The following is a 26,734-nucleotide window of genomic DNA, read 5'->3' as shown; positions in this document are numbered from 1 at the left end:
ATTCACCAACCCTCCAGTACCACTGACTTTGGCAGCAGCAATACAAATCAAGCCAAGCCATTGAAAGGGTGAAGTCCTATGGAGTCACTAACACATCATTAGCTAGCATAGCATAGCATGACAGACTTCAAGTGGACATTGCCATAGGAGTCGCTAACAGGTCATTAGCATAACAAAACAGACTTCCAGTGGCTTTGATTTTAGCATAACATTTCCATGGGAGTAAGGCTAGTGCTGGAGCCGCTACTCGCTAACACAATACAAATCAAACCAAGCCGTTGACACTAACCCTATGGAGTCACTATCACGTCATTAGCTTAGCATTAGCATGACATAATTCCAGTGGCTTGGATGTTAGCGTATCATTTCCATGGGTGAAAATTGTGAAAATACTAGCGTTGGAAGCTAGCCAGCAATAGCTGGTCTCATTCCAGCATCAACAAGGCCTTTAGAGCTTTGTTCTTGGGAGAGTATTTTGTTTCAAGTGGCTGATTCTCTTACGTCAGGTCTCTTTTGTTTGGGCTAATTCATCTAAGGCTAGCTGTTATGACTGTTCTTGGCAGGTTGCTGCAGGGACCAGTGTGTAAGATGTATTAGGACGAGGGTTAGCTGTGCTAGTAGACCAGGGGATTAGGGAAACGCCTGTGTCTTACACATCATAAAGGGAACTTGATTTTCAATGGCCAACATATCATGAGGTGATTTTCATCCATAGGCATAGTGAAGATGGCGATATTTCATGAGGTGAATTGTTCCTATATTGACAAGTCGACGACATTTAGTTCTCAAAGTGCAACCATAGGTCTACACAGTGCTGTAGCTTCATTTAGCCTATTTGGATGGCTGACAAAATCTTATTTGATTGTCAATTATTTGACAATGGCTGTTTTTGATAGCAATCATTGCCCTGAATTTGAGTAAACACCAGATGTGAACATGTTTGATGTGCTTAATGTTTATGAAGTATATGGAAACTCTATGAACTTAAACAAATTGTGTGTCTTTGTAGTAGAGATTGGGCTGAGAACAATGAAGCCAAAGGGCCAATGGTTTAGGTTTGTGACTTAACCTCAATGTCCTCAGTACTATAGCATATTAGAACTGTGAAAGGCTATGTTCAGTAGTAGTTAGCCTTGATTTTAACAGTCAAGTTTCAACGTTATGTTTGTTGCTTGCTATTTTGTGACTTCAAATAGCCATTTCACCAGATATCCTACTGTATATTGGCACAACACTTCCTCTGTAGATATCCATCATAAACCTGAGGTCCGACCCATTCAACCCTCCTGACTGACCTCTCTTACGGGAATTTTCCAGACTCCTTGATATCTTTCCTATCTTTCCCTATGTTAGATTAAAGCGCAGATGATATCAGCATCAATTACATTACCAACCCTCCGGGTCTGGAACATAACGTTCGGTTTCTATACGTCATCTATGATATAAATATAGTTACTGGAAGGAACAAAGCGCCTCAGACAAAGGCCCATCCACTTGAATGGGAATGGCTGTTGTAATTGTAATTCGCTATCTGGGGCAGGAAGTGCAGAGGGTCAGTGTGTAGAGAAGGTGAAGGAGATCACCATTATGTTAACCCGCTATTACACCTTGACAGATATATGTGCGTGTCATTGACCTTTGAAGTGCAGGGGTTGTTGCCTTGGTAATGCCGTGTGTCGGGTCCACAGTGTTAACCATGCGCTTTCTCTCATTGCAGGTGTATCTCATCAATGTCACATACTCTGACAACACCTCCCACATAATCTACAGGAGATACAGCAAATTCTTTGACCTTCAGGTAATGTTGACTCTCTCCTGTCCTCTCCTACGCTCTTCAGTGGATATATGCATTTCTATCCAAACATCTGGTGTTATTGAGACAGAATCATAGCAGATCAGAACTTCTATTTTTCTATCTCAAAATGGTATGCTTTCACTGTCCCTTTTTTTTTTAGATTATACTCCAAGCGTTGTGAGGGATTATTCTGTAAAAACATGTCTGCACTACTATTCTCCACACATGGTTGAGTCAATGAATCAATGTGAGTTTTAGTAATTGGTCTGGGAGTGGGGGAGAGGTATGGTCTGTATCTCTTGTAGCCTCAGAGACGCAGTAGTGCTACAACACACACACACACACACACGCACACACACGCACACACACACACACACACACACACACACACACACACACACACACACACACACACACACACACACACACACACACACACACACACACACACACACACACACACACACACACAGGACACACACTCATCTCTGCCTTGGCCCCAAAACGTCAAGGAGCTGACAGGCTGTTATATAGTAATTTAATGTACTGTAGCAAGTTTTATAGTGGCCTGCCGGGGGACTCTCAGGTGATGTGTGTGTGCGCGTGTGTGTGTGTGTGGTGACTGTTGGAGCGTTTCACATATAAGCTTACATGACTCTTATGTTTAACATGCCAAAACTACCCTTCCGTCTAGGCCTGTATTTTCTTTGGAATGGGAGCTGGGCTGCTGCAGTAAAAACCCTGCAGATTGAGTGTGTGTGTGTGTGTGTACATACACTCTCTACACCCCTGCTCTTTGCAAGCTGATAGGCAGAGTAGCAACATAGGTCTTGGGGTCTCCTGGTCATTCTGGTCAATATGAAAGAGCCATACATAGAGAAAGACTTGGGTTGATCTCAATAGCCTTAGTGTGCAGCCTGACAGGAAATTATGTTTCAATCAGGGGAGGAAGGTTCCTACCCTCAAAGGTCCCATTGATAACCAGTGGGTGCAATGGAATATAGCCTCCCCCTTGGAAGTGATTACTCCCAATGTGTAATAAAGGTAGAATAATAAACAGGGTTGACTGAGGAAGTTTGTATCTTGGTTCCACTGCTGAAATGTAGGCTATGAGGAGATATAGGTGAGCACACACACACACCGCACGCACGCGCACACATGCGCACACACACACACGCACACACACGCACACACACACCACACACACACACACACACACACACACACACACACACACACACACACACACACACACACACACACACACACACACACACACGAGGGGTTCAAATTGCTGCTTGGGAGCTAATGGCCTCTAATGGGTTGTGGATGGTTTCACACAGAACCACTCAGTCACCAACAGAAAGATTGATTTTGTTAGCTTTTCTGATTGAGAAGGGCAGAGGTCCTCAGACTAGGTGGAGAGGCCAAATGTCCCCTAGACTAAGGCTTTAGTTTATTGTGTTGTCAAAGAAAGCAGCATTCACAACCAAATGCATTTATTTATTTATTCAACCTTTATTTATGCAGGTTTGTCTCACTGACATAAAATGTTTTTTGCAAGAGAGACCTGTTAAAACCTTGATATAGGATAATAATGACTAGTTTTCAGTCTAGCACATCTGGCTATGCAACAGTTAATATAGCTGGCTTTCAGGATCTCTTAATGTCGTTGATAGACACAAGAGTAGGTCAAGTTGCCCCTAACCACTAGTCCAGGGTCAGATGTTTCTTTAAATCCTCCTGAAGATTAGATGTTTGGGATATGATTCTCTGATCCTAGATATGTGGTTAATTAAGGGCAAAGCTTCCACGTCAAAGCTAAGACACACGGCTGTAGTCAGAGAGACTACCATTGGCAACAACCGTTGGTCTTCTCTTAATACCCTCACACAAGGGGACGTTATTAACTATTAACTAAGCCCTTATGCCAGGAGAAAGGATATACACTGGAAACGTCTGTCTTTCATCTCTCCGTCTCTTTCATTTGTCTGTTCCATCCCTCCCTGAATGGGCAGCACCTCTCTATATCCACAGGCAGAAGCTGCACCACTGTCATTCACAACAGCTGACATAATGGTTTTAGAGGACGGGAGCTAGTTGATTTTGTCCCGATGGCTCAGATGGTTACAGTGTGGTGTGGAGAAGGCCAACGTTGTGGGTTCAGTTCCAGCTCGGGCCACATGCACGGACTGTGTGCTCACTGTAAGTTGCTTTGGATGAATGCGTCCTCCAAAATGACCAACTATTGTGAGGGTGGAGAGTTCCAAGCCGTGTAGGTAGACAAAAGCACCAGAAGTACATTTACATTTTAGTCATTTAGCAGACGCTCTTATTCAGAGCGACTTACAGTAGTGAATGCATACATTTCATACATTTTTTCTCCGTACTGGTCCCCCGTGGGAATCGAACCCACAACCCTGGCGTTGCAAACACCATGCTCTACCAACTGAGCCACACAGGACCACTAAGTAGTTAGCACTCTGTACACGTGTAGAATAGTGTACACGTGTAGAATAGTGTACACGTGTAGAATAGCACTCTGTACACGTGTACACGTGTAGAAAGGTCATGGATAATATCCCATGACCTTTGACTTCTGAGCTCTCTTTAAGGTTAGGGGTTTTGTGTATTGGTGACACAGGACCATAGTGTAGCGTAAATAAAGATATTTGGCCTCGGTTGAATGAGTACGGTAATACAACCCTTAATTGCATTTAGAGTACACTGTAATGGGTTTTCTAACTCAGTGAGTTTATGAATGCATTAAGGCACTGGTAACAGTATATATATTAGTGCTAGTGGGTGCCCACTGTAGTCTTTGTGTGTGTGTGCCTGTGTGTGTGTGTCGCCAATGCAGAGAAGAAGCTATTAACTGGTAATAGAGAGACTATTCATTTCAAATGATACTAGAATCTCACAACAGGGAACCATCTCCTACTTAATCATTTGAATTATTTCCCCCCAATTTCTTAGCTTCAATGAAAGGGTTGGTCATTTTTGACAGGGCAGAGTAGTCTCTTTCTTTCTTTAATTCTCTCTCCTCTCCTCTCTCATCTCTTCTCTCTGTCTTTCTTTCTCTTTTATTTATCTCTCTCTCCCTCTCGCGCTCTCTCGCTTTCTCTCTCTCTCTCTCGCTCTCTCTCGCTCTCTCGCATTCTTTCTCTTTTATTTATCTCTCGCGCTCTCTCTCTCGCTTTCTCTCGCTCTCTCGCTTTCTTCCTCTTTTATTTATCACTCTCTCTCTATCAGTCTCTCCCTCTTCTCTTGCTCGCTCTCTCTCTTGCTTTCTCACTCTGGCTCTCTCGCTTTCTCGCTTTCTTTCTGTTTTATTATCGCTCTTTCTCTCAATTTAAGGGGTTTATTATTAGCGGGCATGGGAAACATATGTTTACATTGCCAAAGCAAGTGAAATAGATAATAAACAAAAGTGAAATAAACAATAAAAAATTAACTGTTAACATTACACTCACAAAAGTTCCAAAATCATAAAGACTTTTCAAATGTCAAATTATGTCTATTTACAGTTTTGCAACAATGTGCAAATAGTTACAGTACAAAAGGGAAAATAAATAAACATAAATATGGGTTGTATTTACAATGGTGTTTGTTCTTCACTGGTTGCCCTTTTCTTGTGGCAACAGGTCACAAATCTTGCTGCTGTGATGGTACACTGTGGTATTTCACCCAGTAGATATGGGATTTTATCACAATTTGATTTTTTTTTAAATTCTTTGTGGATCTGTGTAATCCGAGGGAAATATGTGTCTCTAATATGGTCATACATTTGGCAGGAGGTTAGGAACTGCAGCTCAGTTTCCACCTCATTTTGTGGCCAGTGTGCACATCGCCCGTCTTCTCTTGAGAGCCAGGTCTACCTATAGTGGCCTTTCTCAATAGCAAGGTCTGTACATGGTCAAAGCTTTCCTTAATTTTGGGTCAGTCACAGTGGTCAGGTATTCTGCCACTGTGTACTCTCTGTTTAGGGCCAAATAGCATTCTAGTTTGCTCTGTTTTTTTGTTCATTCTTTCCAATGTGTCAAGTGATTATCTTTTTGTTTTCTCATGATTTGGTTGGGTCTAATTGTGTTGCTGTCCTGGGGCTCTGTGGTGTCTGTTTGGGTTTGTGAACAGAGCCCCAGGACCAGCTTGCTTAGGGGACTCTTCTCCAGGTTCATTTCTCTGTATGTGATGGCTTTGTTATGGAAGGTCTGGGAATCGCTTCCTTTTAGGTGGTTGTAGAATTGAACGCCTCTTTTCTGGATTTTGATAATTAGCGGGTATTGGCCTAATTCTGCTCTGCATGCATTATATGGTGTTTTACGTTGTACATAGAGGATATTTTTGCAGAATTCTGCATGCAGAGTCTCAATTTGTGAATTCTTGGTTGGTGAGCGGACCCCAGACCTCACAACCATAAAGGGCAATGGGTTCTATAACTGTATTAAGTATTTTTAGCCAGATCCTAATTGGTGTGTCGAATTGTATGTTCCTTTTGATGGCATAGAAGGCCCTTCTTGCCTTGTCTCTCAGATTGTTCACAGATTTGTGGAAGTTACCTCTCTCTCTTTTTTTTATTTGTTTTATTTAACCTTTGTTTAACCAGGCAGGCTAGTTGAGAACAAGTTCTCATTTGCAACTGCGACCTGGCCAAGATAAAGCGTAGCAATTCGACACATACAATAACACAGAGTTACACATGGAATAAACAAAACATACAGTCAATAATACAGTAGAACAAAAGAAAACAAAAAGTCTATATACAGTGAGTGCAAATGAGGTAAGTTAAGGCAATATATAGGCCATGGTGGCGAAGTAATTACAATATAGCAATTAAACACTGGAATGGTAGATGTGCAGAAGATGAACATGCAAGTAGAGATACTGGGGTGCAAAGGAGCAAGATAAATAAATAAATACAGTATGGGGATGAGGTAGGTAGATAGATGGGCAGTTTACAGATGGGCTATGTACAGGTGCAGTGATCTGTGAGCTGCTCTGACAGCTGGTGCTTAAAGCTAGTGAGGAGATATGAGTCTCCAGCTTCAGAGATTTTTGCAGTTCGTTCCAGTCATTGGCAGCAGAGAACTGGAAGGAAAGGCGACCAAAGGAGGAATTGGCTTTGGGGGTGACCAGTGAGATATACCTGCTGGAGCGCATGCTAGGAGTGGGTGCTGCTATGGTGACCAGTGAGCTGAGATAAGTCGGGGCTTTACCTAGCAGAGACTTGTAGATAACCTGTAGCCAGTGGGTTTGGAGACGAGTATGAAGCGAGGGCCAACCAACGAGAGTGTACAGGTCGCAATGGTGGGTAGTGTATGGGGCTTTGGTGACAAAACGGATGGCACTGTGATAGACTGCATCCAGTTTGTTGAGTAGAGTGTTGGGGGCTATATTATAGATGACATCACCGAAGTCGAGGATCGGTAGGATGGTCAGTTTTACGAGGGTATGTTTGGCAGCATGAGTGAAGGATGCTTTGTTGCGATATAGGAAGCCGATTCTAGATTTAATTTTGGATTGGAGATGCTTAATGTGAGTCTGGAAGGAGAGTTTACAGTCTAACCAGACACCCAGGTATTTGTAGTTGTCTACGTATTCTAAGTCAGAGCCGTCTAGAGTAGTGATGCTGGACGGGTGAGCAGGTGCGGGCAGTGATCGATTGAATAGCATGCATTTAGTTTTACCTGCGTTTAAGAGAAGTTGGAGGCCACGGAAGGAGAGTTGTATGGCATTGAAGCTCATCTGGAGGTTAGTTAACACAGTGTCCAAAGAGGGGCCAGAAGTATACAGAATGGTGTCGTCTGCGTAGAGGTGGATCAGAGAATCACCAGCAGCAAGAGCAACATCATTGATGTATACAGAGAAGAGAGTCGGCCTGAGAATTGAACCCTGTGGCACACCCATAGAGACTCCCAGAGGTCCGGACAACAGGCCCTCCGATTTGACACACTGAACTCTATCAGAGAAGTAGTTGGTAAACCAGGTGAGGCAATCATTTGAGAAACCAAGGCTGTCGAGTTTGCCAATAAGAATGTGGTGATTGACAGAGTCGAAAGCCTTGGCCAGGTCGATAAATACGGCTGCACAGTAATGTCTCTTATCGATGGTGGTTATGATGTCATTTAGGACCTTGAGCGTGGCTGAGGTGCACCCATGACCAGCTCTGAAACCAGATTGCATAGCGGAGAAGGTACGGTGGAATTCAAAATGGTCGGTAATCTCTCTTTCTTAATTTCTCTTTCTATCTCCTTCTTTTCTTCTGTCTTTTCTCTATCGTTCCTCATCAGTAGTTCAGTTTGGTTTACGTGAGGCCAGAATTGAAAGATAGATTTTTCTCTCACTTCACCTAAGAAGTGGACAGGCCCTATCTAACAACAGGGCACAGGCCCTATCTAACAATGGCACGGGATAGAAAGAGAGGGATGAGATTAGGTGGAAGGAAAGAAAGAAAGGAAGAGGGACTGTTGTGTGGGGAGTGTGAATGAAATGACACAATCAGTGCCAAGAGGAAGAAAATCTATTTTTTCTGAAAAAACACACTCACTTCCACACTTTGTACTTACCTCAGCTTGACTTGATATATATATATAGAGTAAATCACTTCTAACTACTTATTATGTAGTGTAAATAAGTCCCCTCTAGTCTGTGGAATATTGTACCTTCCATTGCTCTCAAACTCATTTCTGTACCTTCCCACATCCTGTTGACTACAAAACAACTCATCCTAGTCATTAGTACTAGTCAGGCACATGACTGGACCGTCCTGGCTTGTCTACAGTCACGTTAATATAGTGACTCTCCACTTATGTTAGAGTTATGACCAGTTAGTCAACTACTCTGTTTCCAGGCGTCTGAAAGGAAACCAGTTGGAACAGGAACTAAGTTTGCCCATGGGGCAACTGGGAAGGCCAAAGACATTTATGGGAGCTTCTATTGCTTCTTATACCAACGTTATAGTAATAGTCACACTGAAAACCCCTTTAATCCGACATATATCTTCAACATATCAAAACTCGCATGTTTTAGTTTAGGTTGTGATTAGTACGTGGAGTTTTTCCCAGTTAGGAAAAAGTCCCTTCTCTAATGATGAGTAGCCTTATCATTTGAGGAACCTCTGAGGGATCTGTGAATGGGCCTGTGTCCTTCAGTCTGGCACAAGGCTGGTATTTTTTAAAACCCTTCTTCTGAAAGAGGGAGCTAACAGACTGACTGATGTTTTTATGAGGCTCTCCTCCGGTTTGTATTCCTCTCCACATCCCTCTCTTTCCTCTGTTCGCAAGTCTCTCTGACTGACCATGGCTTCTGACGGAATATTTAGGTTTCGGAATGTTAGTGCTAGGACTGAAGTTTGAAAAATCTTTCTCATTGAATATTTGAGATTGTACATTGATAAAAGCATATGGATATTCACATATTTTGCCTTGCATTCCACTTATGTTGTCAAATTCCACTTGCATAGTTGATATATTTTATGCCCTTTGAAAAACATTCACAAAAGTCTACTGTATAGCCAGGACCAAGGCAGCCCATATTCAATTCAACTCCGCTCAGTAAATTATACAGTATCCCTCTGCCAGAGCTTTCAAAACGAAGGTCGCCCAATGTAGAATCCCTTACCCTCGGACCGAGGACTGTTTGATTGAAACACATCTAGACCACACAGCATTATTGATATGCCATCTCCAAGGATGGATGGCTGAATAGCTTCAGCGCCCTCGGCCCCCTCATTCCTCTCGGCCCTCTCGTCCTTGTGGGTGTTCTTTGGATGTTCTGTACTGTACTGCTGCGCTAGGCAAGGCTAGGCTGGGCTATAAGGGTTCCCATTGTCTGGGGTCAGGAATAAAGGACTACTTTATGAGCCCAGAGTGGAGAAAGAGGGAGGGAGGGAGACAGGGAGATAAAGCGAGATGGAGAGGGATCAAATCGAAATGTGTTTGTCACATGCTTCGTAAACAGCGGCTGTAGGCTGACAGTGAAATGCTTTACGTAAGGGTCCTTTTCCAACAATGCAGAGTTAAAGATAAAAAAGAAAAAAAGAAATAGAAATAGTGACACTAAAAACACTGTGAATAACGAATAACAATAACGAGTAAAAAGAACAAATCATATCAAATTTTATTGGTCACATACACATGGTTAGCATATATTAATGCGAGTGTAGTGAAATGCTTGTGCTTCTAGTTCCGACAGTGCAGTAATGTCTAACAAGTAATCTAACAATTCCCCAACAACTACCTAATACACATAAATATAAAGGGATGGAATAAGAATATGTACATATAAATATATAAACATGACTATATACAGGGAGTACCAGAACCGAGTCACTGTGCAGGGGTACGAGGTAATTGAGGTAGCTACAGTTGACGTTGGAAGTTTACATACACTTAGGTTGGAGTCATTAAGACTCGTTTTTCAACCACTCCACAAATTTCTTGTTAACAAACTATAGTTTTGGCAAGTCGGTTAGGACATCTACTTTGTGCAGGACACAAGTCATTTTTCCAACAATTGTTTACAGACAGATTATTTCACGTATAATTCACTGTATCACAATTCCAGTGGGTCAGAAGTTTACATACACTGAGGTGACTCTGCCTTTAAACAGCATGGAAAATTCCAGAAAATGTTGTCATGGCTTTAGAAGCTTCTGATAGGCTAATTCACATAATTTGAGTCAATTGGAGGTGTACCTGTGGATGTATTTCAAGGCCTACCTTCAAACTCAGTGCCTCTTTGCTTGACATCATGGGAAAATCAAAAGAAATCAGCCAAGACCTCAGTATTCTTTTTTGAGACCTCCACAAGTCTGGTACATCCTTGGGAGTAATTTCCAAATGCCTGAAGGTACCACATTCATCTGTACAAACAATAGCACGCAAGTACAAACACCATGGGACCACGAGGCCGTCATACCCCTCAGGAAGGAGATGCATTCTGTCTCCTAGAGATGAACGTACTTTGGTGCGAAAAGTGCAAATCAATCGCAGAACAACAGCAAAGGACCTTGTGAAGATGCTGGAGGAAACAGGTACAAAAGTATCTATATCCACAGTAAAACAAGTCCTATATCGACATAACCTGAAAGGCTGCTCAGCAAGGAAGAAGCCACTGCTCCAAAACCGCCATAAAAAAAGCCAGACAATGGATTGCAACTGCAAATGGGGACAAAGATAATACTTTTTGTAGAAATGTCCTCTGGTCTGATGAAACAAAAATAGAACTGTTTGGCCATAATGACCATCGTTATGTTTGGAGGAAAAAGGGGGAAGCTTGCAAGCCGAAGAACACCATCCCAAACGTAAATAACGGGGGGGGGGGGGGGGCAGCATCATGTTGTGGGGTTGCTTTGCTGCAGGAGGGACTGGTGCACTTCACAAAATAGATGGCTTCATGAGGAAGGAAAATTATGTGGATATATTGAAGCAACATCTCAAGACATCAGTCAGGAAGTTAAAGCTTGGTCACAAATGGGTCTTCCAAATGAACAATGACCTCAAGCATACTTCCAAAGTTGTGGCAAAATGGCTTAAGGGCAACAAAGTCAAGGTATTGGAGTGGCCATCACAAAGCCCTGACCTCAATCCCATAGAAAATTTGTGGGCAGAACTGAAAAAGCATGTGCGAGCAAGGAGGCCTACAAACCTGACTCAGTTACACCAGCTCTGTCAGGAGGAATGGGCCAACATTCACCCAACTTATTGTGGGAAGCTTGCAGAAGGCTACTCGAAACGTTTGACCCAAATAAAGCAATTTATAGGCAATGCTACCAAATACTAATTGAGTGTATGTAAACTTCTGACCCACTGGGAATGTGATGAAAGAAATAAAAGCTGAAATAAATAATTCTTTACTATTATTCTGACATTTCACATTCTTAAAATAAATTGGTGATCCTAACTAACCTAAGAGAGGGAATTTTTACTACGATTAAATGTCAGGAATTGTGAAAAACTGAGTTTAAATGTATTTGGCTAAGGTTCAACTGTAGGTAGGGGTAAAGTGACCAGACAACAGGATAGATATTAGACAGTAGCAGCAGCGTATATGGTGAGTCTGAAAGTGTGTGTGTGTGCCGTCAGTACGCATCTGTGTGCATGTTATGTGTGAGTGTATGTGTTCGTTGGAGTGTCAGTGTAAGTATGTGTGAGTGTGTGGGTAGAGTCCACTGTGTGTGCGTAGAGTCAGTGCAAAAACGGGTCAATACAGGTAGTGTGGGTTGCTATTTGATTAGCTATTTAGCAGTCTTGTTTAGAAGTCTTATGGATTGGGGGTAGGAGCTGTCGTGCCTTCGTCACAACTGTGTGGGTGTGTACGGACCACGATAGATCCTTAGCGATGTGGACACAGAGGAACTTGAAGCTCTCGACCCGCTCCACTGCAGCCCCTTCGATGTGGATGGGGGCGTGCTCGGCCCTCCGTTTCCTGTAGTCCACGACCAGCTCCTTTGCTTGCTGACGTTGAGGGAGAGGTTGTTGTCCTGGCACCACACCGCCAGGTGTCTGCCCTCCTCCCTATAGGCTGCCTCATCGTTGTCGTGTCGTCAGCAACCTTGATGATGGTGTTGGAGTCTTGCGCGACCACGATGGAGGAGGGAGAGGGAGTATGAGAGAGAGAGGCCCAGATTGGAGAGAGTGTTTTTCACCCGCGGGACAGGAAAGACACCTACACGTCAGATACAGGCGCTGTTCTTGTGCTTCGTGCTTAGCGCCGCTGACGTATAACTGGGCACTTCACAGGACAGACTGGCTCGGGTCTTCGCTCAGGTCGGGACGGAGGGGGAAATATGTAGCCGTTTCCCACAGCCTTGGCGCAAGGGATTAGGAGAGAGAGCTAAATTTAGGATGAATAAACGGAGTTCAGTCCGTTTGTGGGACGTTTCATCATGGCCCAAAGCTCACACTGTGGCTGAGCTGAGGTGCGTTTAGGGGGGAGGGAGAGAGAGAAAGAGAGCGAGAGGGAGGGCTGGAGGGAAAGAAAGAGAGAGGAGAGAGAGACCCACCTAGCCTTCGTTGTTTAGGTTAGCAGCACTAGTGTTTCTCTACTCTGTGCGTGTGTGGAGGAGAAGGAGACTGTGTGACTGCTTTGTGTTCTCTGTGAAGAGGTTGAGAGCCCCTTGTCAAGGACTGGAAGTCATTTTGTGTGTGTGTGTGTGTGTGTGTGTGTGTGTGTGTGTGTGTGTGTGTGTGTGTGTGTGTGTGTGTGTGTGTACATATGTGCGTGCACACACAAAATAGCAGTAGTTGGAGTCAGTCAATCCAGAAATGTGATATTAGCAAATGGAGGATCCCCTTTGACAGTTTTGACAGTTACATTTTCAGCAGCTCCCAATTAAGAAGTGCCAGGAATAAGACTGTGTGTGTGTGTGTGTGTGTGTGTGCGTGCGTGCGTGCGCATATCTGTATGGCAGAGAGAATCGTTGCCTGTTTGCATGTTTCTATCTTTATACAGTATAGGTGTATGTGTCTACTGTCTGTGTGTATGTATGTGTGTGTGTGTGTGTGTGTGTGTGTGTGTGTGTGTGTGTGTGTGTGTGTGTGTGTGTGTGTGTGCATAACACGTACAGTATGCACACCACTGTGTGTGCCTGTCTGTCAGTTTCACACTCCAGTCTCTCATTGCCCTCCAACACTCTTTTCATCTAGTCAAATATTTCCAATGCCTTGTACCGGTCCAACAGCTATTCCCTGTTTACTTCTCCAATCTAACCACCTGTTATCAGAAGACATATGGCCGCTGAAAGACTTTGTCTGTAGCTGCCTGGCTAGCTCTCTCTCTCTCTCTCTCTCTCTCTCTCTCTCTCTCTCTCTGTCTGTCTCTGTCTCTTTCTCTCTATCTGTCTCTCTCTTCCTCCCTATTTCTCCCTTCTTTCTCTCTCTCTCCCTCTGTCGCTCTCCCTTTTTCTCTCTTTCTCTCTCTCTCTTTCTCTCTCTCTCCCTCTCTCCCTCTGTCACTCTCCCTTTCTCTCTGTCTCTCTCTTTCTCCCTCCCTCTTTCTCCCTTCTTCTCTCCCTCTGTCACTCTCCCTTTCTCTCTCTCTCTCTCTCTCTCTCTCCCATCTATCTATCTATCTATCTATCTATCTATCTATCTATCTATCTATCTATCTATCTATCTATCTATCTATCTATCTATCTATCTATCTATCTATCAGATAGATAGATAGATAGATAGATAGATAGATCAGATAGATCAGATAGATAGATAGATAGATTTATAAATATAAATATATATAATTACAGGCCTCCTGTTCAACTCAAGGTCTTCTCAGGCTGAGGGGGAGTCTCAGTCGATAAAAACACTTGAAAGGTTTTTGCCTTAAACATCAATAGCTAGTGCTCTGGCTTATTTTGCACAATGGCTTGCAGAGTGAAGTCGTTCAAGGTTTCATAGAAATGTCCTTTGGATTTGATAAATAATACCTTTTTTATTGAAGGAAGGTACATCTCTTTGTTCGAGAACACAATGTGTAAACTGTTTTTAGTTTGCAGGGCGGTCGCAGTGGATAGACATTATACAGAGTTGAATGTTGGTTGGAGAAATTGTATTGTTGTGGCAGTGACCTCTGAATATAGTATGAAATAGCAGGGTTACATTTACAGCTAAACCTCAGATAATGTGGCTTACAGGATATAGAATACATACCCATACATTAATAGGGTTCTGTGTTTTTCCTGATCAGGTCAAAGGTTCAGGACCATACCCATATAGGCTACAGGTACAATACTCTAAAGCAGGGATCATGAACTAGATTTAGCCGCGGGCCGATTTTTCCTTGAGCTGATGGTCGGGGGGCCTGAACATAATTACAAATCATTTGTAGACTGCAAATTGACCGCAAGAAGCCCAAACATATATAATATTTGACTAAAACATAATCATTTCAAACCTTACATTTGAATACGATCACATATACTGAGCGTACAAAACATTAGGAACTGCGTCCTAATACACCCCCGCTTTGCCATCAGAACAGCCTCAACTCGTCAGGGCATGGACTCAGGTGTCGGAAGCGTTCCACAGGGATGCTGGCCCATGTTGACTCCAACGCTTCCCACAGTTGTCAACTTGGGTGGATGTCCTTTGGGTGGTGGACCATTTTTGGTACACACTGGAAACTGTTGAGCGTGAAAAACCCAGCAGCGTTGCAGTTCTTGACACAAACCGGTGCGCCTGGCACCTACTACCACACCCCGTTCAAAGGCACTTAAATATTTTGTCTTGCCCGTTCACCCTCTGAATGGCACACATACACAATCCCTGTCTCAATTGTATCAAGGCTTAAAAAATCATTTTTTAACCTGTCTCCTCCCTTTCATATACACTGATTGAAGTGGATTTAACAAGTGACATCAATAAGGGATCATAGCCTTCACCTGGATTCACCTGGTCAGTCTATGTCATGGAGAGAACAGGTGTTCCTAATGTTTTGTACACTCAGTGTATATCTCTATTATGCGTGGGAATACTTTGGAACAGATTGCCAAAATTAAATTCACTTATATATATATAATCACAAATATAAATGTATTTTGTTCAGAAACCGTGGAGGGCCAAATAAAATCACCCGCAGGCCAAATTCGACAGGTGGGGAACTCTAGTTAACTCTGGTCTGACATATATAAACCACAAAGGACCTCTGTATGACGTGTCTTACGCCACTTCCTTGGTATCCTATCCTCCTTTGCTATAGGTAGCAGTGGTTAGCGGACCAGGTGTCCTTCTATTCCATTGTAAGAGCAATAGCTCCTCTCCAGCCGAACCCTTGGTTAGTGTTAATGAACAACGGTTCAGTAAACAGCAGTCCTGTCTGTCTGTCAGTACACGGCTTCTCATCACTACCTCGTCAGCCTGGAACGGCCCTGAACCTGGCTTCTCACACAGTGGTTCACACCGTTAATTATAATCCGGCTGTCTCTCTCTCTCTGTCTTTCTTCCTGGTTTCTGTCTCTTTCCTTTCTTGTTTTGCTCTTAACGGAGAGCGAATTTTCAGCTAATCCGAGGCCCACTCCACCTACAGGTCAAATGCATTAGCTTACGCACAGCTAGGGCTAGAGACTTTTGAGGATGGTGGTCTTGTGAGGATTTGTGTGCGTGTGTGATGTATCGCTGATGCTCATCCCAATTACCCAGACAATCTTTATATTACAGATGATCCAATTTCACCCTCTCTCCTCTCTCTCTGGCTATCCCCCTCAATCGGATTACATCTGATGGGGATAGGCAGGAAGAGCTTTGAGGAAAGATCTTCAGTGCAGATGCAAAATCCCTTTTTAGAAATATACTGACAAAAACACTACTTTTCATTAAACCTTCATTTATAAAGGTTTGCCTCAAAAGTATTTTGCAGGAGATACATGTTCAAGATAGCAGCTGGCATTCTCAATCATGTCCTATGACCAGATTCTCAACTCTGCCCCACTTTTCATTTGAAATATATTGTCTTATAATGAAATAGACCTGAAATAACCCAGTTTTTTTGTGGAGAAAAATGCAATCTCTGTCAGGAGTCTCATTTCCCCTCCATGCCCTTGGGAGTGCGGGCAGAGCGTACGGGGCACACACCAGGGGCGCTGGCATCCCTTCCTGCTGCCTCTCTCTCTGGGCTTGTGGTCTGGCCACGTGGCTCAAAGTTTGTCCTGATTCCAAGCATGGAAACTCTGAGAATGTTGGTTGAGCGCTAGGCCAATTTAGGTACCGTTAGAGGGCTGAAGGCTCTCTCCCTCTCTCTCTCTCTCTCCCTCTCTCTCTCTCTCTCTCTCTCTCTCTCTCTCTCTCTCTTTCTCTCCCTCCCCCTCTCTCTCTCTCTCTCTGCACTCTACTGTAAGATGGCTGGCCTATTTTTCTACCTTTAACAGAAGCAGGAAGCTGCAGTTGGTAACCTGAAGCCATGTTCTTTTTGCTTTGGTGGGGTTTGTGCCCACTGGCCACAGAAGTAGAGGTTGTTCTGAATCAAGGGTAGAGTTAGTTGTGGTCAGGAAGAGGGTGGCAGGGTTACTGGAAAACTACCGTCAAAGCTTTCAGGATTGACAGCAACATTTACTGCCATAACTACATTGATTTCAAACCCATTGTGTAGAGTGCCAACCTTCTCACACTAAGAAAGTGAAACGTGATACTGGTTTTGCTTCTCACAGTATTTAAGTAATGTACTATGATGGGAAGGGTTGCCTTGGTTTCATTGCAGTAGGTACACACGACAACTAAGTAGTTATTCCTCGACTTGTGCGACTCCGCGGAGATGCGGAGAAACTCAAAACCATTGCACTTCTCTGTTTTCCCCTTCTCTACTTCAGTGTTGATTCATTTTTCTTTTGTCCATTCGTTTCCTCAGTCGCTCTGTGTTTTGTGTCGTAGCGCTGGAGTGGTGTAGCCTGGTGCCATTTTCAGTGTTTCTCTTGTTCTTTCATTCCATGGGCTCATGCGTTCTTGAGCACTGCGTGAAAGCAGAACAACCGCAAGACAGGGTTCACCTCTGTGTTGTAACGTACAGATCTAGACCCAAAGATCCATTGGTCTTTCCAGTCCCCACGGGGGTGTAATAAAGCCTAAAAAGCGTGTTAAACACTAAGCCCCAAAACTACGGCACCAAGCCTTGGGATACAGTAAGCTTGAAATTCCAACCCCTGAATCCCACTCCCGTTCCAATCCATGGTATGATGATGATGGGCTTCCTAAGACTTCTATAGGCTTTCCCTGGAGTTCCAGGCCAAGGCCAGATCTGGAGTCTGGAAGCTGGAAGAGGAGACCTGGAGCTGGGAGTGACAGACGTTACCACAACCAAGCACCTGTTGCCTTGGGACTGGGGAGCTTCAAGTGGAACCTACAGGGTTACAACCTAACAACATTCCCCATTGACTTTACCAGAATATAGCCAATTTCTCCAGCAACTCGAATCCATACATCACCTCACCCCCTTCTGAAATGGGTTAATACATGTTCCATCAAGATAACTGGAGGCACCGAGCTGTGATTTGTTGAGATCGAATGCCGAGGTTCCAATTTATATATAGAGCCGCAACTGTGAATGATTGTGGTTGGAGGGAGCACTAGCTCGCTATTCGCTAACCCCTGTTCCCCGGATCCAGACATCTGTCTCTAGAAACTTGATACCCCGGGCCACTAATGCGTGTCCAGACTTGATTCATGTTGTCCATTCGTTTCCTCAGTCGCTCTGTCTTTTGTGTTGAAGCGCTGGAGTGGTGTAGCCTGGTCCCAGATCTGTTTGTGCTATCTTGCCTAACTCACATGGTCAATATCACAAGATAGCACAAACAGATCTGGGACCAGGCTAGTAGTAGTAGGATTAAGAAGGAATAAGGGAAGAACCTGCGTTCTGTTCTGGCAATACTAGACAGGCAAAATATCAATTACTTTTCACCCTTCCCTCCCTCCCCCATCAGCCCCCTTTTATTTCCTGTCTTGTTTACACCAACATGTCTTGTAATTAGTGGATTAAAGCGAGTTGCTAGAGAGAGAGAGTCCAGGGCTGCATCTCACATGGCACCCTATTCCCTTTATAGTGCCACGTTTGACCAGGGCCCAAAAGGCTCTGGTCAAAAGTAGTGCAATGTACATCATAGGGAGTAGTGCACCATTTGGGCTGCAGCCCAGGAAATAAATGAATTTGCCTCCGCCTCCGCCCACCATTACAAGCTACAAAGACTCACTATGTTGAAATTACACCTAGTAAATCTGACTGCTGCTGATTGTTTAGAGTTCGTTTGATTCTCAGTGGAACCATGTGATTATTATCGTGGAAATGGTGGGATCACATGGTTCTTCAGTGTTATGTAGGTCATGAGTTTGTTTCATAAGTGGGGAGCTGCTAAGTGTGTGTGTGTGTGTGTGTGTGTGTGTGTGTGTGTGTGTGTGTGTGTGTGTGTGTGTGTGTGTGTGTGTGTGTGCGTGTGTCTTTGTGTGCTTGTGCGTCTATCTGTGTGTGACTGTGTGTTCTGTCACTGAGCTCTGTCATCTGTGTGGTTCAACCAGGGGTAGCTCCTCTTGAGTCACTCTTCACAGGTCACATGACCGTCAACAGGAAGTGATGCATGTCCATGCGCTCTCTCTCTCTCTCTCTCTCTCTCTCTCTCTCTCTCTCTCTCTCTCTCAATTTGATTCAATTCAAAGGGGCTTTTTGGCGTGGGAAACATATGTTTACATTGCCAAAGCAAGTGAATAAACAATAATCAAAAGTTAGAAGAAACAGATTTAACAATATCAACAAAAAAACATTAGAAATTAACAGTAAACATTGCACCCAAAAAGGTTTAAAACAGATATATATAAAAAATATATTATATTATAAAATATATTATATTATCAGTTATGTAGTGTTTTACTGTACATAGCTCATCTCTCTCCTCTCTCTCTCCTGTCTCTCTTTCGCTCTCCTCTCTCTTTCTCTCCCTGTCTCTCCTCTCTCTCTTCTCTCTCTCTCCATCTCCTCTCTCTCCTCTCTCTCTCTGTCTCTCTTCTCTCTTTCTCTCCCTCTCTCTCTCCCTCTCTTTCTCTCTGTCTCTTTCTCTCTCTCTTTCTCTCCCTCTCTTTCACTCTCTTTCGCTCCCTCTCTCTCTCTCTCTTTCTCTCTCTCTCTCTCTCTTTCTCTCCCTCTTTTTCTCTCTCTCCTCTCTCCCTCTTTTTCTCTCTCTCCTCTCTCTCTCTATCTCTCTCTTGCTCAAACTCTCTCTCTCTCCAATACACAGCGGACTCTTTAACTTAAATCCCAACTCATTCCCACAACTCCATATATGGCGTGCCTATTATAAGCCACTGTGCATGATATGAAGAGGGGCCTGCTGCAGCTGTGGGCCGTAGCCTACAATGTTATCCATATTCAAAGCACATTTCCAATACCAACGCCTTGTTACACTGCACCTCGGATTTCGCAAGCAGTGTCGGGTTCACATGCTAGTCGGAACTGTTGGAGCTAGGGTTCTAAATATCTTTATGCGACCAATAACATTTGATTTGATTTGACTAGGGAACTCAGAAATGTACGTCTTGCTAACTGGTTGTAGTTATAGATGTTCAACCAGTTAGCAAGTCGGACATTTCGGAGTTTCCGTTTTTTTCACCCGACTAGCATGTGAATGCAGCAATAATGATAAGTCCTCATAGCAGAGTTGGTGTAGGGATAGAATTCGTAGAGATACTCACTGACAATAGAGGAAAATAAACATGTTCTGTGTGTCTCTTTTTTTCCCGACCCGACTCCTCTAATAGTGGTCCAGAGCCTCACAGTCTTATCCAATCAGAACGCTTCAGAACACTCACACTCATTCTCTCTAGGCTGGTTACCAAGGAGACAGAGTCAGGTCTGAGAAGTAGTAGCTACAGCCATAGTCCCAGTCGGTATTAGATAGAACGTTGCGGCCCTGCTCGCCTGTGGGGAAAACAACCTGTGGTTACCTAGGTTACCCCATTGGCTCACAGCAAAAACTTGACTATTTTAAGATGCAATTTTTCTTGTTGTCTGCTTGTTTTATTCAATTACAAAACTACATTTTAGAAAAGTACAAGATGTCTAAAGATGACTTTTCAACATTGCCTGCTCCCGAGTGTTGTCACTACTTACGGAAACATAATATTGTAGGGCTTCCCTCTCGCCCCATTTCATGACGGTGCTAGCAGCCTCGTGAGTGAGTGCTAGCTAATTAGCCAAGAGCAACAACACAAATAAATAGACTATACAGCTACAAGTAATGAGTAATGAGTTACAAACTGACTACACCAAGCAAGTTAAATGTCTTACCTGTGATGAAATGTTTTTCCACAGACATAGGTACGTGTAGCCTACTTGGACACTAGGACCCCACATTTCCCACTCTCCAACGCCAATTAGCCTGAAGCCACAGCACAGGGCTCTTCTAGCAGGCACTATTTCCCTACAAGAGGGGGTATTGCGAACCGTAGGTCGGGATTTTTTTCCTGGTTACATTAAACAACACAGCAGCTTTTCTGCATGTTTTGTTATTTCTGTATAGCAAAAAAATCGACAACGAAGTTGCCTCTTATATAATGGGGGTAAATTGTTGGGCGTTGTCGAGGAAAATGTCTTATTATTACGTAAATACCGACTGGGACTATTGTTCTGAATGAGGCTGCGTTTTCGTATTATTTTTTATTCTCCACTCCATATCGTCCTGGGATTTTTATTCCCACCTGTTTTGGTGGTGCCAGAAATAGCACCGTCGCACCTGTTCAGAGAGACAACATTGTTCTGTGGTCCCACATTTCCCGATGGGATCAGGATGGGGAAAATGCGTCTCCGAGAGCCAGGAGTCTGTCCAGGGAGACAAGAAGAGATGGGGAGAGGAAAGGGAGAGTTCTGGGTATTTTAGGGTGAGGGAAGAGGAACGGCAATCGGCGGCAATTTTTAAAAACATTTGCAAGTTTTGAACTTGGTCCAACGAGGCCAACTAGGATAATTTGGATCGAACCACTAATAAACAGAGGGGAGATAGCTAACTTCATTCAGTATGTTGATTGAGGAAATTAGGCAACTCAGTTAACTCTTTGTTCAATTGAAGCAGACAACAGCTGGATTATGTTCTGTATGGTCTCAGCAAGTGTTACGGCTGTCGAAAGGAGGGGACCAAAGCGCAGCGTGGTGAGTGTTCATGATAATTATTTAATAATAGGAAACACTTTAACAACAGAAACAAAACAATAGACAGCTTCCTCTGATTGGAAACCATACCCGGCCAAAACATAGAAATAAAATACATAGAATGCCCACCCCATATCACACCCTGACCTAACTAAACAGAGAAAACGGCTCTCTCAGGTCAGGGCGTGACAGTACCCCCCCCAAAGGTGCGGACTCCCGGCCGCAAACCTGAACCTATAGGGGAGTGTCCGTGTGGACATCTATACTTGGCGGCGGCTCTGGTTCGGGCGTAGCCCCCACACTGCCCCCTGATCCCCCCGCTTCTGTGTCGCCGGAGGAACCAGACCGTGGATCATCGCCGGAGACTCTGAAACGCCGACCGCCGCTGAAGACTCTGGGCTGCAGGCCGCCGCTGAAGACTCGGGGCTGCAGACCGCCGCTGAAGACTCGGGGCTGCAGACTGTCACTGCAGACTGTTGCTGAAGACTCGGGGCTGAAGACTCGGGGCTGCAGACCGTCGCTGAAAACTCGGGGCTGCAGACCGTCGCTGAAGACTCGGGGCTGCAGACCATCGCTGAAGACTACGGGCTGCAGACAGTTGCTGAAGACTCCGGACTGAGGAGCGTTGCTGGAGGCTCCGGACTGGGGAGCGTTGCTGGAGGCTCCGGACTGGAGAGCGTCGCTGGAGGCGCCGGACTGGGGAGCGTCGCTGGAGGCTCCGGACTGGAGAGCGTCGCTGGAGGCTCCGGACTGGGGAGCGTTGCTGGAGGCTCCGGACTGGAGAGCGTTGCTGGAGGCTTCATGCCATGGATTATCTCTACAGGCTCCGGGCCATGGATCATCCCTACAGGCTTCTTGCCATGGATTATCCCTACAGGCTCCGGGCCATGGATTATCACTGGAGGCTTCATGCCATGGATCATCCCTACAGGCTCCGGGCCATGGATCATCACTGGAGGCTTCATGCCATGGATCATCCCTACAGTGTCTGGGCCATGGATCATCACTGGAGGCTTCGTGCCATGTATTATCACTGGAGGCTTCGGACCATTGATCATCACTGGAGGCTTCCTATGTGGAGCTGGAACCAGTCTCACCAGACTGGTGAGACGCACAGGAGACTGGGTGCGCAGAGCAGGCACAGGGTATACTGGGCAGTGGAGGCGCACTGGAGGTCTGGAGCTTAGGGCTGGCACACCCCGTCCTGGCTGGATGGTTATTTTAGCCCAGCAAGGGCGGAGCGCTGGCACAGGATGAACTGGGCTGTGCTGGTGAACGGGGGGTACCGTGCGTAGAGCTGGCGCAGGATAACCTGGCCCGAAGAGACGCACCGGAGACCAGGAACGCTGAGCAGGCACACTCCTTCTTGGCTGCATGCCAACTCTAACACGGCAACGGTGAGGAGCTTGAACCGAGCGCACCGGGCTGTAAGTGCGCACTGGCGACACAGTGCGCATCACTGCATAACACGGTGTTTGCTCGGTCACTCGCTCCCCACAGTAAGCACGGGGAGTTGGCTCAGGTCTCAACCCTGACTTCGCCAATCTCCCCATGTGCCCCCCCAAAATGTTTTTGCCGCTGCCTCTCGGGCTTCCGTTGTTTCCTTGCCTGTTCCTCCCAGCATCGCCGTTCTGCTTTCGCTGCCTCTATTTCTTCTTGTGGACGGCGATACTCCCCAGGCCTTGTCCAGGGTCCTGCCCCATCCAGGATTTCCTCCCAGGTCCAGTCAATCGGCCAACGCTGCTTGGTCCTTTGGTGGTGGGTAGTTCTGTTACGGCTGTCGAAAGGAGGGGACCAAAGCGCAGCGTGGTGAGTGTTCATGATAATTATTTAATAATACGAAACACTTTAACAACAGAAACAAAACAAAAGCCAACAGTTCTGTCAGGTCACATAACAAAACAGAAAACAACTACCCACAAAAACCAGGTGAGGTAGGGAGGATGAAGGAATCAGAGACAACGATAGACAGCTGCCTCTGATTGGAAACCATACCCGGCCAAAACATAGATATAAAATACATAGAATGCCCACCCAATATCACACCCTGACCTAACTTAACAGAGAAAAACGTCTCTCTCAGGTCAGGGCGTGACAGCAAGGGTTTTTAGTGATTCTAGCCCTCAATTTATAACACCTACACAGCAGAACAAGAACTTCACAGTAAACTGTCAAAGTACCTCTTCATCCTCCCTACCTCATTAGGTTTTGTTTACACACTTTTACTGCGAGACAGTAACTCCTAGTTATAAGATACTCATTCCCATTGCTACCTATTAGCTACTGCTACCTACTTCTTCTTCGCAGCTACATTTTGGTCAGAAAAAGTTTAAGCTGGTCTTAGTTGTTTGGCTCAAGCATTCAAACCACCAACATTGCTTTCAGTTCAGAGTGGACCACCACTCAGCAGTTTACCCACTGGAAGACCAACCCCTCCACTGGGACAAGGCATATAGAGTTTTTCCCTGTGAGAGCAAAACAAGACTGAATTGAGCTGCGATCCCAGTCAGGGAAGACAAAGCATACAAATAGAATACCGCCAGCCCAACCCATCACAGACCCATTGATTTGAATGGGAATTTCTGTTCTAGTAATTCTATTTCTATGAGAAAGAGAAACCCAGCGGAGTTTAGTTTCTGGGAAGAACCCAGTCAACATGGGGCTGTGTGTAGACGTATGCTGACCCAGACACAGAGAGAGAACTGGGTTTGGACCAGTCCCTCGTCCCCGCACTGCTAGATTGTTTATTCACCTGGTTCCTCTGGGTCTTTACCCTGCCCTGATGCACGCCAGATTCATGGTGTGTGGTCTCTCTCTTTCTCTCTCTGTTTTTCTGTGTCTCTTTCTCTGTCACACACACCCACATACATAAGCAGGAACACGTGCAGGAACACACGCAGGAGCACACACAGGAACGCACACACACACACAATAAATACTTTATTTGAATCCACCAATCAAATTTACATTAAAAAAGGTTCCAAATATTTCAAAGGTTCCTGTATGCATGGCACTCAAGAGTACGGACAGCACCTCCTTCTCCAAACAGCTAGGCTTCCCAGGACAGCTGAAACAGAGCCGTATCCAACCTACTGCTTTGCCCTAGTTTTTGTCAGGACCGCAATCTGGAGGCCACACACTGCAAGGCTGTGTACGTGGCAGAGCCTGCCAAATATAAGCGCCACCAGCTTGCACCTCCACCCGAGGCTGTCCAAGCGTGCCGCGAGGGGCTGGTATTTAAGCAGCTTGTCGGCAAAGGCCTGTTCCGTGTAGCCGTCAAATGAGCAGCCCACTTCCAAACACACACACACTCACAGTCACACACACACACACACACACACACACACACACACACACACACACACACACACACACACACACACACACACACACACACACACTTTTCCCCCATCTTTTTCTCTCTATCTCTTCTCTCTCTTCTCTTCTTACAGTATATATATATATATGCTGCAGACAGTATAGGCTTCTTCACCCACAGCCCCATTTACTTTTCCTAATCCCCCCTTTTGCATGATTTATTTAGGGGTTGAAATTGGATAAACACAATATGGCCGACACTGCCAGGCATCTCTGACCTCTGGAGTTTGTGTGGGTGTGTGGAAAAAGTCCCCCGGTGTGTGTGTGTGTGTTTGCGTGCAGGTCCCTCTAACCCCGGTGTCAGCACTTCTCCTCCCTTAGTACCACGGCGTCTTTATGAATAAATCGACTCACATCAACTCCTCTCCACCACGAGCAGCAGAACACCGTGCAGCGTTTGTCCTTGTCCAACTGGGAATTTAAAATGTGTCCGAGCTTTGATATGATATAATACCTGATGCTGTGATCGGAGTGGCGGGGAATTTTAAATACTGAGCCCAGCTGTTTCTTTCAATGAAATTCAATGAAATGAAACACTATTCAATTCCTCAGTGAGCTGCATTGAGGTGAAGTACAGTTGTAAATGTTTACCAAATATTTCTCTCCCTCTTTAATTAATACAAAAATGTCTCTGTGTGTTGCTCTTTACAGATGCAGATTCTTGACAAGTTCCCAATCGAGGGAGGGCAGAAAGATCCCAAAAAGAGAATCATCCCATTTCTCCCAGGTCAGTCTCCATCATTTCTCCCAGGTCAGTCTCCATCATTTCTCCCAGGTCAGTCTCCATCATTTCTCCCAGGTCAGTCTCCATCATTTCTCCCAGGTCAGGCTCCATCATTTCTCCCAGGTCAGTCTCCATCATTTCTCCCAGGTCATTCTCCATCATTTCTTCCAGGTCAGTCTCCATCATTTCTCCCAGGTCAGTCTCCATCATTTCTCCCAGGTCAGTCTCCATCATTTCTCCCAGGTCAGTCTCCATCATTTCTCCCAGGTCAGTCTCCATCATTTCTCCCAGGTCAGTCTCCATCATTTCTCCCAGGTCAGTCTCCATCATTTCTCCCAGGTCAGTCTCCACCATTTCTCCCAGGTCAGTCTCCACCATTTCTCCCAGGTCAGTCTCCACCATTTCTCCCAGGTCAGTCTCCACCATTTCTCCCAGGTCAGTCTCCACCATTTCTCCCAGGTCAGTCTCCACCATTTCTCCCAGGTCAGTCTCCACCATTTCTCCCAGGTCAGTCTCCACCATTTCTCCCAGGTCAGTCTCCACCATTTCTCCCAGGTGTGTCTCCATCATTTTTCTCTCCCTCTCTCCTTTCCTTTCTTTTTTTTCTCCGCACGTCTAAAGTCTTTCACACTCCGATAAACAAAGCCTCTGTCAACCCCATTGCCCTTAATATCGAACCCGGCCAACACTCTAATCGATCCCTTAGCATATATGGCCATAAGATCTAATGACACGACACTAACCACAGGGACTTATTGGGGTTTATAAGGAAGTACAGTCTGACTTGAGGCAGACAGACACCACCATGACAGTCAAGTCACCGATAGCGCTGACTCGGCAGGAAGTTACACCGCATCAGTATCATGCTCGTATCGACGCCCCTCCTAGTGTCGCTCGTACATTATTCATCGGTCTGTCCATCCAGTTGACTGTCTCTCTGAGGTGCAGCAGCAGGCAGGTGCTGACAGTGTGTGTTTGTCTGATGTGTGGGAGTGAGACACACAATGGAAAAAGAGATTGAGGAAGAGATGGTAGAACAGAGAGAGAGACAACACTCCTGGTGTGCGAGTGAGAGGCTTCTGTCTGTTTAATGTTTATGTTGGTTAGGCTCTGTTAGAGCCTGATGGAGACCACATGCTCTCAGCCCTCTCCCTACCCATGCCTGGCTACCCAGACTCATTGCTCTGGCCAAACGCCACACCCCGAACGTTTGTTTCTTCTCC

General features: G+C 45.1%; 1 protein-coding gene across 4 annotated transcripts in view; it reads left to right on the top strand.

Moving 5' to 3' along the window:
• The window catches only part of LOC115147223 (SH3 and PX domain-containing protein 2A-like), a 130,150-nt gene that overhangs the window by 11,599 nt on the left and 91,817 nt on the right, over positions 1 to 26,734 (top strand). For all 4 annotated transcript variants that reach the window (XM_029689334.1, XM_029689332.1, XM_029689331.1 and 1 more), the window contains exons 2-3: positions 1,718 to 1,798; positions 25,439 to 25,514. In XM_029689334.1, coding sequence (XP_029545194.1) covers positions 1,718 to 1,798; positions 25,439 to 25,514 — 157 coding nt within the window. The remainder of the gene's footprint in view (positions 1 to 1,717; positions 1,799 to 25,438; positions 25,515 to 26,734) is intronic.

This window comes from Salmo trutta, chromosome 14 (assembly GCF_901001165.1).
Source record: "Salmo trutta chromosome 14, fSalTru1.1, whole genome shotgun sequence".
In the NCBI taxonomy this organism is placed as follows: domain Eukaryota; kingdom Metazoa; phylum Chordata; class Actinopteri; order Salmoniformes; family Salmonidae; genus Salmo; species Salmo trutta.
This window is presented reverse-complemented; position numbering and strand designations above follow the sequence as displayed.